The 15,018-nt window shown below is 40.4% G+C and overlaps 1 protein-coding gene across 2 annotated transcripts; it reads right to left on the bottom strand.

Annotated features, from left to right (window-relative positions):
* Positions 1–266: 266 nt before the first annotated feature.
* Positions 267–14,801, bottom strand: LOC122936669 (von Willebrand factor A domain-containing protein 5A-like). 2 transcript variants are annotated; one of them, XM_044292604.1, is made up of 7 exons: positions 14,669–14,801; positions 14,511–14,589; positions 10,848–10,865; positions 7,753–7,770; positions 5,067–5,230; positions 2,858–2,984; positions 267–1,560 (listed from the first exon to the last, which is right to left on the bottom strand). In XM_044292604.1, the coding sequence occupies exons 3-7, from the start codon at positions 10,858–10,860 to the stop codon at positions 1,481–1,483; spliced, it is 402 nt and encodes a 133-aa protein (XP_044148539.1). In that variant the 5' UTR covers positions 10,861–10,865; positions 14,511–14,589; positions 14,669–14,801; the 3' UTR covers positions 267–1,480. The 2 variants fall into 2 exon arrangements, with proteins under 2 accessions (XP_044148539.1, XP_044148540.1); XM_044292605.1 differs by having other exon boundaries at positions 2,891–2,984.
* Between the last annotated feature and the right edge of the window lie 217 nt (positions 14,802–15,018).

The raw sequence follows: 15,018 nt of genomic DNA, 5'->3' as shown, positions 1-15,018 counted from the left end.
GTCAGCCAGTGTCATAGGTACAAATCTGCTGACATGCCTTTTAAGAGAACAGGAGTGTTATAAATAACATGTCATAGTTGTGGGGGCGGCTGGGCCTTATGTTATGACTGCTAATCATGTCTCTTTGATGGATATAGACAACCACGACACCAACATCTGAACTATAAATGCGGTTTAATGATGATGATACATATGGGAACATAGACAGGGTAAACAATACTCAGCAGTAATACCCTACAGAATACACTGATCCCTTCCTCCAGGGTGTCTGCAAAGCCAAAGAAGGCCAACTTATTGGCTGCCCTGAGAGATTCTGACTTATACCACCAACCAATAAAGATGAACAGAGATCTCCTGGCCTGGGTGAAGGACACATGCAACCTTCCATCAACAGATCTTTATTTAAATACAAGGTCATGGAGGAAAAAACTGTAATTTGATTGTCCAGGATTAGAAACACATGGCTGCTTTCTTCCAAACACACTACCCACAGCAGCCCAGTTCTACTAAGATGAATGGGGCTGAGTGGTAATACCATATACAGCCTGTGGAGAGATGTGGTTCTGCTTTTGGATGAAGCAGCCATGTTTTTCCAATCTTGGACAACTAATCTTTTAACAAACGTTGTATACATCAATATTACAGGTTAATATAAGAAACCTTGTGATGTATCTTTCAGAATTTTGTTTTTATTTTTCCCTCTAGTAGTTCACGCCTCCTCCCCTCGCTATAAACTCCTATTGGCAGCTATAATCTGATCCTTCAGTGAGCTGACAGTCCTTATCAGTCTCTCAAGGTGGATTTAGCAATGAATGTTGATTTAGGAGGAGAGGGAGAGAAAATGCTGAAAGTGTAGAATGAGGCATAATTTCTCTGATTAAATGCATTACAAAATTTCTTATATTCACATGTACTATTGATTGGTATCTATTGATTGAGTGTAGTAAGAAATAATCCAGTTTTTAGGGTGGCATTGTAGAATGGTTTTCTTCTGCACTACTACTTTCCCAAGTGTCAGTACACCCCTAAGGCCTCTCTCCATGTATGCATATATTTCAGTGGAGCTGCTCTGTACATTCTAAAAATAAGTGAACATTAACAGGTCTGTGTAATGAGAATATAAAAGATGATTCTCTAGACTTATCATTTGCATCTTTGGCTTGTATCTCATTTCAAGAGTAATAAGACACAGAAATTAGATCATGAAAATTGATTCCAAAGTAAAGGTGAGAAGCAGTAAAATTCTGGAGGGCGGCAGTATTCCTTAGAAGGGTACAACCACACAGTCGGGTTTCTGCTTGCAGTTTCGGAAGCCCAAACCAGAAGTGAGTTAAGAAAAAAAAAAACAGGAGAAGTTCTATTTCTCCTTTATATTTTCTCTCCTTTTTTAATCCGCTCCTGATTTTGGCTTCCAAAACTGCATGCAGAGACCTGACCGTCTGGTCGTACCCAAAGACCTCCACCATCTTCATTCTTCTACTCACAGGCCAAACACATTAGGATTCACTGAGGATTTCAGCAGATCATTTCCAGCTCTGACCAACTGATCCAAGGAGGAACCTGGGAGAATAGGAAACAAATCCCTGGTTAGAACCATCAATAGCATTAGATACGTTACAACTGACTGACAAAATCAAGCATCTCAAAAGCTGTAACTACAACAAAAATATTGTATTAAGGAGCCATTTATATGTCAGTTGAAATGTGGTTAGTATTTCAGCCACCATGGTCTACATCCACAGAAGATCTGTAGTTAGTTCTCCAAGATGATTGGAACAACCTCCTTTCTGAGTTCCTTCAAAACCTGTGTACAAACGTACCTAGGAGAACTGGTGTTGTTGGATTTAGATTTCTCTTTTGTTCTTTCATCTTGCATTTTGTTAATTGATAACAATAAACTATTAACGCTTCTAATTTTTAAAGCATTCTTACTTTGCAGCATTTTATCACACCTTCTTAAAACCTGTGCATGATACTGTACAAAAGCAGCAGAGGACTATTTGAAAAGCAGTTTTTTTTTATTATTTTAGCTGCATTGGAGCATAATAAATGGTTGCAAATGTGGGCATATGTTTTCAGAAAAAAAAAATATTATTAAATTACAGCAAGCAAGACCATATGGCTGGTGTTCCTGCAGCATGTTCTGTCTTATCTTTCACGTTTTATCCATCTTGCTGTTGGTTGCCTCTTCCTCTTACCTCTCTTGATATTTTACTACATTTTCTCTCCTACACATTTTTTTTGTTTCACCAAAATGTATGGTTGGATCTAATTTTTTAAGAATGGATATGCAGAAAAGCTAACAACTATGGGATCCAGCAGACCCTTGCCTACTGGCTGCCATGAGATGCAACCAAACAGGATACACGAGCGGTGTCAGATATTACTTTGAGAAGGAGCTTAAAGGAAACTGAAGTGGAAAAAAATTGTTAATTGCTTACTGTTATAGTTTGGTTGGGTCAACTTGGCCATCTTTATAGAGCCACACAATTTGGTGGTAAATTGTTCCATCTAAACACAAAGTAAAACAGAACAACCAGGAGTAGACTATGCTGCAGTTTAAAAGAATGGTCCAAGTGAAGTCCTTGGAAGTCAAGAAACAATGGTGAGGTCATTTTGGGAATAACCTGCTGCTGTGGGAGAATTTCTATGGTGAGGTAATATTCTATTTAGGGTACAAATCATTCCCGTGGCTGAATATAAAGCAAATATTTTGGGTGGAAGCTCCTTCCTGAGAACTTTGGACTCTATGCACCTGAAATATTCAGGAACCTACAACATTTGAAGCTAAAACACTAGGGCTCTACATTAACACGTCAGTTTTAGAAACATGTCAAATCTATTTCCAAGCTATTACCTGCTTTAGCCTTAAGCCAGGAGATGGCTTTACCTTCCAGTAATTCCCATTCCTCTCTCTGGTCCAGACAAGATGCATGGATCCAGATCACCGCCAAGACCGTAGCCCACACTGATGAGTCCATATTCTAGTGAGGAGGAAATTATAAATTAAACCGGAATATATTATCTAAGCACTTAAAGTTTCAGGTCCAAAGCCTGAGGTTGCACTACTGTGAGATCCTGGTGACACGTGCACTTATCTACATCAGGTACGGTGCTCTCACGAGGCTCTTGTGATAAGATAAGATGCTTTTATTGTCACTGTACAATACAATGTACAATACAATGAAATGTTGTTTGGAGCAATCCTAGATGCCATGGACAGAGGAACAAGAACTGACATTTAAACTAAAGCATTACACTAGAAAAAAACTAAACATTGCACTAGAAAGCATTACTATTCACAGTTCACAGTATATATATAGCAAGAGCAAAGTAGGAAGTGCTTGTGAGTATATATACACACTGATTCAGACACCACTGCAGACAAGAGGTCATCATGGGGTCATGAATGCAGCAGTCACTTTCAGTCTGTGGTAGTTTCTATCCTAAAAAGGGGCAATAATCTCCGAGCATTTAGGAGACTGATTGTTTTGGGGTAAAAGCTGTTCTTCAGCCTAGTGGTGCGGGCATGTAGGGCTCTAAGACACCTACCATAGGGTAGGGGAGTGAAAAGGCTGTGGCCGCGGTGAGTTGGATCCCCGCAGATAATTTTTGCCCTGTTGCTGCTGCGAGCAGTGAATATGTCATCCAGTGATGGTAACTGAGTACCAGTGATTCTGTAGTGTTGCTTCCTGTAACTGAACACATCACTATCTTGACACTATTCAGGACAGCGAAGTTGTAGATATTATTGTGGATGGTGAATGGTTTGAACAATAGGTTCTATACTTTTATTAAAGGTGGTATCCATCCTATGTGTAGTATTAATGTATTAGATTACCCTCAGTTTCCCCGGTAAGCATTCAGTTTGACAAGAGCCATCATTTTCTTCAATTAAATATGATATATGGAGCATTGGTACTGTATTTCACCCAGGTAGTGAGAAGCTGTCAACTGAACTGTACCAACTGTAATGTGCCACATGCCTCCCTACCCACTTTCACATTTACAGTACTGGAGACTTGGTAGAGTGGCAAAGGAGAGGCCTAAATTAGATGTCTATAGCTAGCACCCCACTGTCGCCAAATTAGTATTTGAAAATCAGGGCGCCCATTAACTGCTCTTGCACAGGAGCTCTCGGCTGTGGGCTTCTCTCCTTGAGTAATCTCTTCTGACATCACAAGTTTTTTTTCTGTCATGTAAAATCCAAAAAACATATCTGTATCATGTTAGTCGGTGGATAAAAAATATACAAATTGAGAGTTCTCAATTCTTGATACCTATTAACCCCTGTGAGATTTGCTTGAGATCGGACATATGTCTCTTTTCATCCAAATCACGCCAACAGTAAAGAATAGGTATAGGCTGACGCATGGTCAGGTTTTTTTTTAAAAAGGTTGTAAGCACAAAAACAAGACAGCAGCAAAATGATATCCTTGCTTGTCTGTCACTTCTTTTACATCACACGTCCCTGTCTGACAGCTGGAGAGCTTCTCTCTGCCAGCTTAACAAAACCACATTTCAGCAACCTGTGTGTAAGAGCTTCTGTTTCCATTGATGCCATTTTAGAGTTGCTTGGGGGACGAGTCACCGCTGCAACACACATGACCCCCGTCCATGCTGGAACTTTACAGTCAGGGACTGTCATGGTGAATGCAATAGTATAATCAAGTGACTGGAACCAAGCAGCAGGAGGTAGGTAAGTGTGCTTCCTTCTGGAAGTCTGGCAGGCAAAGAGCCAAATTTTTTTAAGAAGCTGGAGAACCATTTACAAATGTGTTTATTTTATTATTTCAGTCCCATATAGGACTAACTTCCCATTGGTGTATTGCAGTGTATTATGACTGTCAATGTAATGCTCAAAGGCATCCTATTAGGACCTGTCTCTAGCAGGTTGAAGGCTACATAAGATAGTCGGCACCTGCAAGTGATGATGTGGACACAGCTCCTGTCCCCGCGCCATCACTATGATGTACTATTACACCAGAACTACACAGCTCTGTTTATTGTAAAAATGTTCAAGAATGTCGAATCAAGCTGAGATTATCCATACACATCCATCATACCTGATCTGGATTCTTGTTAATGTCCTGCTCTGATATTCCCAGAATGGAGCAGAATTTTGGGGTAAGATTCCAGGAACCATCAGCGTTTTGCAGGGAAATCAGACTGACGAAAGGGATGATCTTCCAGACTCGAGCTGGTGGTGGTGACATATCCATGCATTTAGCTTTATAGGTAACAAAAAGATACAGTTAATGTTATGGAGTGAAGGTAAGTATTAACGCTGTGTACAAATTCATCTCTATAGAATATCATGAAAAAGTTCATTTATTTCAGTAATTCAATAAAAACTCATATTGATTCCTTACACACAGTGATCTATTTCAAGCATTTATTTATTTTAATGTTGAGGATTATGGTTTACAACTAATAAAAACCCAAAAGTCAGTATCTCAGAAAATTTGCATATTGTGAAATAGTTCAATATTGTAGACTCATGGTGTCACACTCTAATCAGATAATCATCACAAAACACCTGCAAAGGTTTCCTAGGTCTTTAAATTGTCCCTCAGTCTGGTTCTGTAGGCTACACAATCATGGAGAAAACTGCTGACTTTACATGTGTCCAGAAAACAGTAATGGACACCCTCCACAAATAGGGTAAGGGTACTTTCACTGTTGCGGCAGAGTGATCCGACAAGCAATTCCGTTGCCGGAACTGCCTGCCGGATCTGTCAAAACGTATGCCAACTGATGGCATTTGTAAGACTGATCAGGATCCTGATCTGTCTTACAAATGCATTGAAATGCCGGATCCGTCTTTCCAGTGTTATCCGGAAAAACGGATCCGGCATTTACTTTTTTCACAGAGACTTAACTGAAGACATTCCGATGCATCCTGAACGGATTGCTCTCCATTCAGAATGCATTAGGATAAAACTGATCAGTTCTTTTCTGGTATAGAGCCCCTAGGATGGAACTCTATGCTGGAAAAGAAAAATACTAGTGTGAAAGTACCCTAAGCCACAAAAAGTAATTGCCAAAGAAGCTGGCTGTTCACTGAGTACTCTATCCAAGCATATTAATGGAAAGTTGAGTGGAAGGAAAAAGTGTGGTAGAAAAAGGTGCACAAACAATAGGGATAACCGCAGCCTTGAAAGGATTGTCAAGAAAACGGCATTCAAGAATTTAGGGAAGATTCACAAGGAGTGGGCTGCGGCTGGAGTCAGTGTTTCAAGAGCCACCACACACAGACGTATCCAGGACATGGGCTACAACTGTCAGATTCCGTGTCAAGCCACTCATGACCCAGAGACAACGTCAAAAGAGTCTTACCTGGTCTAAGGAGAAGAAGGACTGGACTGTTGCTCAGTGGTCTAAAGTAATGTTTTCAGATGAAAGTACATTTTGCACTTTATTTGGAAATCAAGGTACCAGAGTCTGGAGGAAGAGTGGAGAGGCACACAATCCAAATTGCTCGAGGTCCATTGTGAAGTTTGAAATCTGCTAGTGTTGGTCCACCGTGTTATATCAAGCCCAAAGTCAGCACAGCCGTCTACCAGAAAAGTTTAGATCATGTCATGCTTCCCTAGGCTGACAAGCTTTATGAAGATGCTGATTTCATTTCCCAGCAGGACTTGGAACCTGCCGCACTGCCAAAAGTACCAATATCTGGTTTAATAACCACGGTATCACTGTGCTTGATTGGCTGGCAAACTCACCTGACCTAAACCCCATAGAGAATCTATAGGGTATAGTCAAGAGGAAGATAAGTGACACCAGACCCAACAATGTAGATGAGTTGAAGGCCGCTATCAAAGCAACCTGGGCTTCCATATGACCTCAGCAGTGCCACAGACTGATCGCCTCCATGCCACGCCGCATTGATGCAGTAATGCATGCAAAAGGAGCCCTGACCAAGTACTGAGTGTGTTTATTTCTACATCCTTTTTAGGAGGACAAAATTTCTGTATATAATCTTATATAATTTAATTTTGTGAGATTCAGAATTTGGGGATTTCACTAGATGTAAGCCAAAATCATCAACATTTAAACAAGAGATACAGCAGCTCTTTTTGTAAGGTGCTCTTAGCGTGTATCTGTCTTGACCATACAGAACCCTCTCGCTATGTATGACCAGCCTCCTCTGACCACTGTGGACACCACTGATGTACTACATAATCTTCTCATCCAAGTCTTTCTGAGATGTGACAGGTGGACCATACGACTTCTCGATGTTTTACTATTCATCAATTTTCAAAGTCCCTTAATGGCACTAATAGTGCACGCCTTCATCTAGCAAGCAGAGTGATCACTTCAACAACATCTAATCAACTGTCCCATAAGAGAGAAGATGAAAAACAGTGGTGTCAGAAAAAACAGTGATACCAGACAAAAAAGTCTGTGGAGGATCTATCTGTAAAGTAAGGATCTTGGAACTTGAATCACTACAATGTAACACCTTGTAATAGGCGTTTTATTTTCACTCCTTCAAGGTTTTTTTCCAATTTCCAGCAGTGTATTTCTCACGCAGAATGGGGCACAACAGATGCAAATTTCTCTGCTTTTATTAGGCCTAGTCAACAACTACCAGCAGACACATCCAGAGGATTGCATTGAGCGCCACATCTAGCAACAACTAGAAACTTTTGCAACAATCACATATTAATGACATATCTTGCAGTTCATTGAATTCACACCGATGATGGGTTAAAAAGGAGAATCTAAGTAGAATAAAGAGAACCTTACCTGAGACCGGATGATAAACTGTGAAAGAAAAGCAAATGATTACAGAATATTAGTCCATATACCACACACTACTGTCCACATTGTGATTAATAACTATAGAGGGGAAATGCTAGAGAAATAACATTCTTAGCTTATAATACTATTACTACACTAGGATGGGCTATATATTACTGCCCTATTTATCTGGCCACTACATGTCCTCTTTATCTGTCCAGCCATTACATGTGATATTTATCCGGTCACTACATGTGATATTTATCCGGTCACTATATGTGATATTTATCCGGTCACTACATGTGATATTTATCCGGGCACTACATGTGCTCTTTATCTGGCCGGCCACTACATGTGATATTTATGTGGTCACTACATGTGATATTTATCCGGCCACTACATGTGATATTTATCCGGTCACTACATGTGATATTTATCCGGTCACTACATGTGATATTTATCCGGCCACTACATGTGATATTTATCCGGTCACTACATGTGATATTTATCCGGTCACTACATGTGATATTTATCCGGTCACTACATGTGATATTTATCCGGTCACTACATGTGATATTTATCCGGTCACTACATGTGATATTTATGTGGTCACTATATGTGCTCTACAACAAAAATAGTTAGAGGGAGAGACAGCACCACTTACAAATGTACTTTTAGTAGATCCAATCCGTGGCGGTGCCCTGTGTTGAACCCTAGCTCGTCGAGTTCCAAAAGATCATAAGATGGAGAGAAGACCGCGGCACTCAATGTCTTCACAATAAGCAGAGTTTTATTCACCAACTGTGCACGGCTGGTGAATAAAACTCTGCATATTGTGAAGACATTCAGTGCCGCGGTCTTCTCTCCATCTCACTATATGTTCTCTTTATCTGGCCGTATTTACAAATAGGCACCCGAGGCCACAGGCCTAGGACAGGGTCGAGGGGGGTGGGGTGGGTGTGAGCGGGTTTGGAGATAAAGAGCACATATAGTGGCCAGATAAATAGGGCAGAGGGCAAACAGATAAAAAAGCAATAATTTATGTCACATCAAGTGTGATCACAGCATCTAAAGGGTGAAAACCCCAGATGTCAATATCGACATCCCCGTGCAGCGATTGGTGATGCCCGTAATGAATTCTAAAAGGCTGCGTATTAGAAGTGCAGTTTGCATTTTGGCCAGCTGGTGGCAGGCCTACATAGGAAATCAGCAATTCATGTAATACTATAGACCCTATGGGTGTATAGAAATAATCTATAAAAAAAAACTAAGTCCTAAAATTGTAGCCTCCTAGACTGGCTACAAAAACATGTGTAAAACAAATATATAAAAAATTACAAAAATAAAAAATTTTAAATCCCCCCTTTTCCTTAGAATAAAAAAACAAAAACATAAATAATAAAAAATATAAACATCATGGGCATCACTGCGTCCGAAAAACTGCTGTACTATTAAAATATAAAAATACTTTTTTTCCTTGCTTCTCTTACCCAAATAAAGTATTAAAATGTGGTCAAAAAGTCACACACATTCCAAAATGGTAACAATAAAAACCACAGATTGTCCCGCAAAAAAGGAGCCATCATACATTTCAGTAGATATAACTATAAAAAAATATGGGGGTCAAAATATGGTGAGGTTGAAAATTTTTCATTTATTTTTACACTATTTAGACATTTTTTACCTATACATATAGGATTTCGATGTAATCATACAGACCCAGAGAATGAATAGTATGCGTCAGTTGTGCCGCAAAAGGAACGCCGTGGGAACAAAACCTGTAAAACGGTTTAGGAATTGTTTTTTTCCCATTCCACCTCATTTGTCCCACAAAAAAAGCCCTTTTATGGATATGTAAACGAAAAAGTAAAAAAGTTATGGCTCCAGGAACACAGGGAAGAAAAATGAAAATGCAAAAATGAAAAAAAATTCTGGTTTCTCTGAGATTTTGGTATTGATAAGCTATCCTCAGGATAAGGCCTCTTTCACACTACCGTTTTTTGTTTCCGCTTTGCGGGCCGTTTTTTGTGTTCCGTATACGGTCCGTATACGGAACCATTCATTCCAATGGTTCCACAAAAAAAAAACAGGATGTACTCCGTATCCATTCCGTTTCCATATTTCTGTTTTTCCGTTCCATTGAAAGATAGAACATGTTCTATTATTGCCCGCAAATCACGTTCCGTGGCTCCATTCAAGTCAATGGGTCCGCAAAAAAAAACTGAACACATACGGAAATGCATCTGTTTGTCTTCCGTATTCGTTCAGTTTTTTCTGAACCATCTATTGAAAATGTTATGCCCAGCCCAATTTTTTCTATGTAATTACTGTATACTGTATATGACATATGGAAAAAAGGAACGGAACAACGGAACGGAAACACAACGGAAACAAAAAAACAGAACAACGGATCCGTGAAAAACGGACCGCAAAACAATGAAATAGCCATACGGTAGTGTGAAAGAGGCCTAAGGCTACTTTCACACTTGCGGCAGGACGGATCCGACAGGCTGTTCACCATGGCGGATCCGTCCTACAGCTATTTCGCCGTGCTGCCAGATCGCCGCTCCGTCGACATTGACTATTCCACTTTCAGTTTTAAAATTTTTCCCAAAAAAACTGCAATTCTACATAAATTTTTCTCTAAATGTATTGTTTTACATGTCTTTGATAAAAAAAATGCAATAAGTGTATATTTATTGGTTTGCGCAGATGTTATAGCGTTTACAAACTATGGTGCAAAAATGTGAATTTCTGCTTTTTGAAGCAGCTCTGACTTTCTGAGCACCTGTCATGTTTCCTGAGGTTTGACAATGCCTAAACAGTGGTGGTAATGCAAGGCAACAACGCTAACCACTGAGCCACCATGCTGCCCATATATGTGATATTCCTCTGGTCACTACATGTGATATTTATCCAGTCGCTATATGTGGTCCCTATCTGGTCACTATATGCTTCATGTGTCATACATCTTATAATAAAAAAAAGGGCACCTTGATCAACTTCATGTTTAATCTCCCGTGTATTTTCATGATCAGTCAAAAGTGCCCTATTCTACAATATATCATCTGATCTTAACAATACAAAAACATCTTACTTACTAAAACTTTCCATTTCTGCTGAAAAGTAAACAAAAAATAGAATTAGAATGTGTGACCATATCCTGCATACAAGTCTCCTACCTTGATGTAATACATTGTATTGTGTATAGGGGGCAGGACTCCTGATACCTACATGTAAGGCCTCATGCACACGACCGTTTTTTTTTAAGGTCCGCAAAAACGGGGTCCGTAGGTCCGTGATCCGTGACCGTTTTTTCATCCGTGGGTCTTCCTTGATTTTTGGAGGATCCACGGACATGAAAAATGAAAAAAAAATCTAAGTCAAGTTTGCCATTGAAATGATAGGAAAAAACGGACACGGATCACGGACACGGATCACGGACGCGGATGACAATCTTGTGTGCATCCGTGATTTTCACGGACCCATTGACTTGAATGGGTCCGTGAACCGTTGGCCGTGAAAAAAATAGGACAGGTCATATTTTTTTCACGGCCAGGAAACACGGATCACGGACGCAGCTGCCAAACGGTGCAGCTTCCGATTTTTCCACGGACCCATTGAAAGTCAATGGGTCCGCGAAAAAAAACTGAAAACGGCACAACGGCCACGGATGCACACAACGGTCGTGTGCATGAGGCCTAATTCTTATATGTTCTCTAGAGTCTAGACTTCAGGTTCCCAACCTGTATTGACCATAGTACATGGTGTGATAAATATCACTATACGTGATATTTATCTGGCCACTATACGTGATATTTATCTGGCCACTATACGTGATATTTATCTGGCCACTATACGTGATATTTATCTGATCACTATATGTGATATTTATCTGATCACTATATGTGATATTTATCTGATCACTATATGTGATATTTATCCGATCACTATATGTGATATTTATTGGTCACTACATGTGACATTTATCTGATCACTATGGTGGTAATTTATCATGCTGAATTCTGCCTAAATTATGGGTATTTCAGGCGCAGATTGCAGCGCAGAGGTTAGTTATTGCTGCAATTTGCGACTTCTCCCCGCTCACGCCAGGTCTAAAAAAGTAGGCGCACTGTGGGCGGGGAAGGGGATGGGCCAGTAGGCCCGTCTTATTTACCCTTTTCTACGCTTGTTTCAGGCGTAGAAAAAAGGTCTAAATGTAAGACAACTAGGAACCTGTCTTACATTTAGAACTGGCGGAGGATCCGCGGAAGTTATGTAGAGGGCTGCGCCTCTTAACTGCGGCAGATTCATCGCTAGCTATAGAGCTTTATTAAGACCAGCGTCTAAAACGCCTGTCTTAATAACGTGCCCCTATATATGATATTTATCTGTCACTACATGTGATATTTATCTAGACACTATGGGGGAGATTTATCAAACTGGTGTAAATTATAACTAAAACAATCATCTAAAAGATGAAGAATTATGTGTGAGCAAGTACTCAATATTACCAAGAAACAAGGACACACATATACAATAATAATACATTTTTATTAGATATCATAATAGACAACAAAATAAGTAATAATCAATATAATAAAATAGCAGTAATGCAGTAGCGCTGCGAATCAGTGGCACACCAAAGATACACCGGATAAATGTACCCCCTTAAGACACCCCTCCTAATGGCTTGGCAATAATAATCATACGGAGATAAAAAATCTCCTCAACAAGCCAATGGAGAGCATGTATTATAATAATATAGGTCAGGCATGCTCAACCTGCGGCCCTCCAGCTGTTTCAAAACTACAACTCCCAGCATGCCCGAACAGCCTACAGCTATCAGCCTACAGCAGTGCATTGTGGGAGCTGTAGTTTTACAACAGCTGGAGGGCCGCAGGTTGAGCATCCCTGATATAGGTGATATCTTGCAAAGAGTTGCGACAATCATCAAGGATAATATAAGATGTCAGTATAGATATGTCAGAGCCACCCACATGCAATAATCCATGTGGAGCCCATATCCCAACAACAAGCAAGTAGCAACCAATTAAAGATATAATGAGGGACAAACCTTAGATCTCTGGTGAGCGCACCCCGAAGTGCATTTCACTCGGCTTCTTCAAGGGGCTTGTCTATCCTGCCTGAACCATACTCTTAAATAGGCCTACAGCTGGGAAAATCAACCACTCACATACCGCCCTGTACCGTGCTGATACGCCGGTGGCGTTACATCCGCCCATACTGGAGCCAGGAAGTGACGCCTATGACCTCACATCCGCCCACACCGGAACCAGGAAGTGGCCTCTCGCGTGAGCTGCACATGTTCATGTGATCATTATCGTCACATGATCGGGATGCGTACTATCATATGCTATGCCGAACTGGGTGGCCATAGTAATCAATGGCATCAGGATGATAACAACAAACGGCCATCTCAAGTAAGGCTACTAGGATTCAATCCCGAACCGTAACAGATATTAGTGACCCTCACAGATCAGCTTTATAATAGTGGGACATGTTGGTAATTATAATTATAAAGCTCAACTAGGCAGCTCAGAATTACAATAGCAGGAGGAGGGGGGAGGAGGGACGAACTACCTTAATTTAATTTAAGCCCCATAAAGTGCAAATGCGTATCAAAACTCACATAATAACAATAAGATCCACAATTAATACAATTCAATTCAATATCAATCAATAAATCAATCCATACATCAATCCATATATTGTATAATAACATCTGAAAGCACATGTATAAATATATAAATAAAAATGAATGGATAATACTAAAAATAAAATCCACCATCAAATATTAAATCCCATATAAACATATTACACATGATTATATCTATATGATTATATACATGACACTGCCCATAATCGGGATCAAAACGTGATGGTGCTTAACAAAGTTTATAAAAGGAGTACGTAGCTATTATCTCCCCCAAGTGATCCGGCCATGTATGAGAAAGAGGTGCAAAGACAGTTGCAGAATGGCAACTGTTATAAGAAATTGACATTCAATCCCCTAACTAAATTCAAGCAAAAACTTGAAGTTATCTTGCAATCAGGGGTAGAGCAGGGTATTATCTCTGGGAGACAAAGTTCCCACCTGTTACCGGATCATCCTGTGAATCCCACCCTCTATCTTTTACCCAAAATACATAAAGATTTGACAAGGCTCCTGGTAGGCCCATCGTATCAGGGGTAAATGGTCTAAATGATGCAGTCTGTAAATACACCGATTACTTTTTACAGCCGCTTGTGGAGGGATTACCAACACATTTAAAGGACACTATGGATATCTTAAGAAAAATGGAGGACATACACCTGGAATTTGATATGCTCATCGCCACATGTGATGTGGAATCTTTGTACACGTCGATTAAACATCAAGACGGGTTGGAAGCCACGGATTTCTTTTTAAGGACTACAAGTATGGGTAAGGAGAAGTGCAATTTCATGTTAACTCTTCTCAATTACGTCCTTACTCACAACTTCTTCCTTTTTGGGGGATCCTTCTACCTACAGCTCCAGGGCACCGCGATGGGGGCGTCTTGTGCGCCCTCTTATGCGAACTTGTTCCTGGGGCTGTGGGAGAGGGATATCCTCCAGTCCAATCCCCTGCCAGAGTCTAACAAGGTCTAATATTGGGGCAGGTATATCGATGATATACTGATTATCTGGCAGGGGACTGAAGAGGAGTTTGGGCGTTATATTTGACTGCTGAACAACATTAGTAAGAATATTAAACTTACCTTTAAGGTGGCCCGTACGAATGTTGAGTTTTAGGACGTGGTTTTCCAGGTGGATGCGACTGGCCACCTGGGTACTAACCTGTACCGAAAAGAAACCTCTGTGAATGCACTTCTACATGCAGGTTTGTCACACCCTGGCAATTTGATAAAGAGCATACCAGTGGGTCAGTTCCTGCGAGCCCGTAGGATCTGTTCGTCCGCCAAGTCTTTTGAGATGCAGTCTCAGGACCTCAGAAGAAGATTTGGAGAGAGAGAGGTTATGGCAATTGTTGCATCGAGACAGCTTATAAGAGAGCACGACTATCAAAGAGGCGATTAACTTCATAAGAAACCAATCCGTCAAGATACGCAACAGATCATGGGATTTAATAACAAATGGAAGGAGGTAAATATAGCCCTGAATAAATATTGGAACATCTTGAAATCAGATCCTCAGTTGCAAGAAGTGATACCCCCACGTGCCTCAGCAACCTTCCGCAGGTCTAAGAATCTGCGTGACCAATTAGTC

Source organism: Bufo gargarizans, chromosome 1, assembly GCF_014858855.1.
Source record: "Bufo gargarizans isolate SCDJY-AF-19 chromosome 1, ASM1485885v1, whole genome shotgun sequence".
Taxonomy (NCBI): domain Eukaryota; kingdom Metazoa; phylum Chordata; class Amphibia; order Anura; family Bufonidae; genus Bufo; species Bufo gargarizans.
Note: the sequence above shows the minus strand (reverse complement) of the source record. Positions and strands in the feature narration are given on the sequence as shown.

Excerpts from the sequence above, each read along its gene's own strand:
- LOC122936669 (XM_044292604.1), bottom strand. Across the intron at positions 2,985-5,066 it reads TTAACAAGAATCCAGATCAG|AATATGGACTCATCAGTGTG; the intron begins GTATGATGGATG and ends CCTCCTCACTAG. Across the intron at positions 1,561-2,857 it reads CTGGCTTAAGGCTAAAGCAG|GTTCCTCCTTGGATCAGTTG; the intron begins GTAATAGCTTGG and ends CTATTCTCCCAG.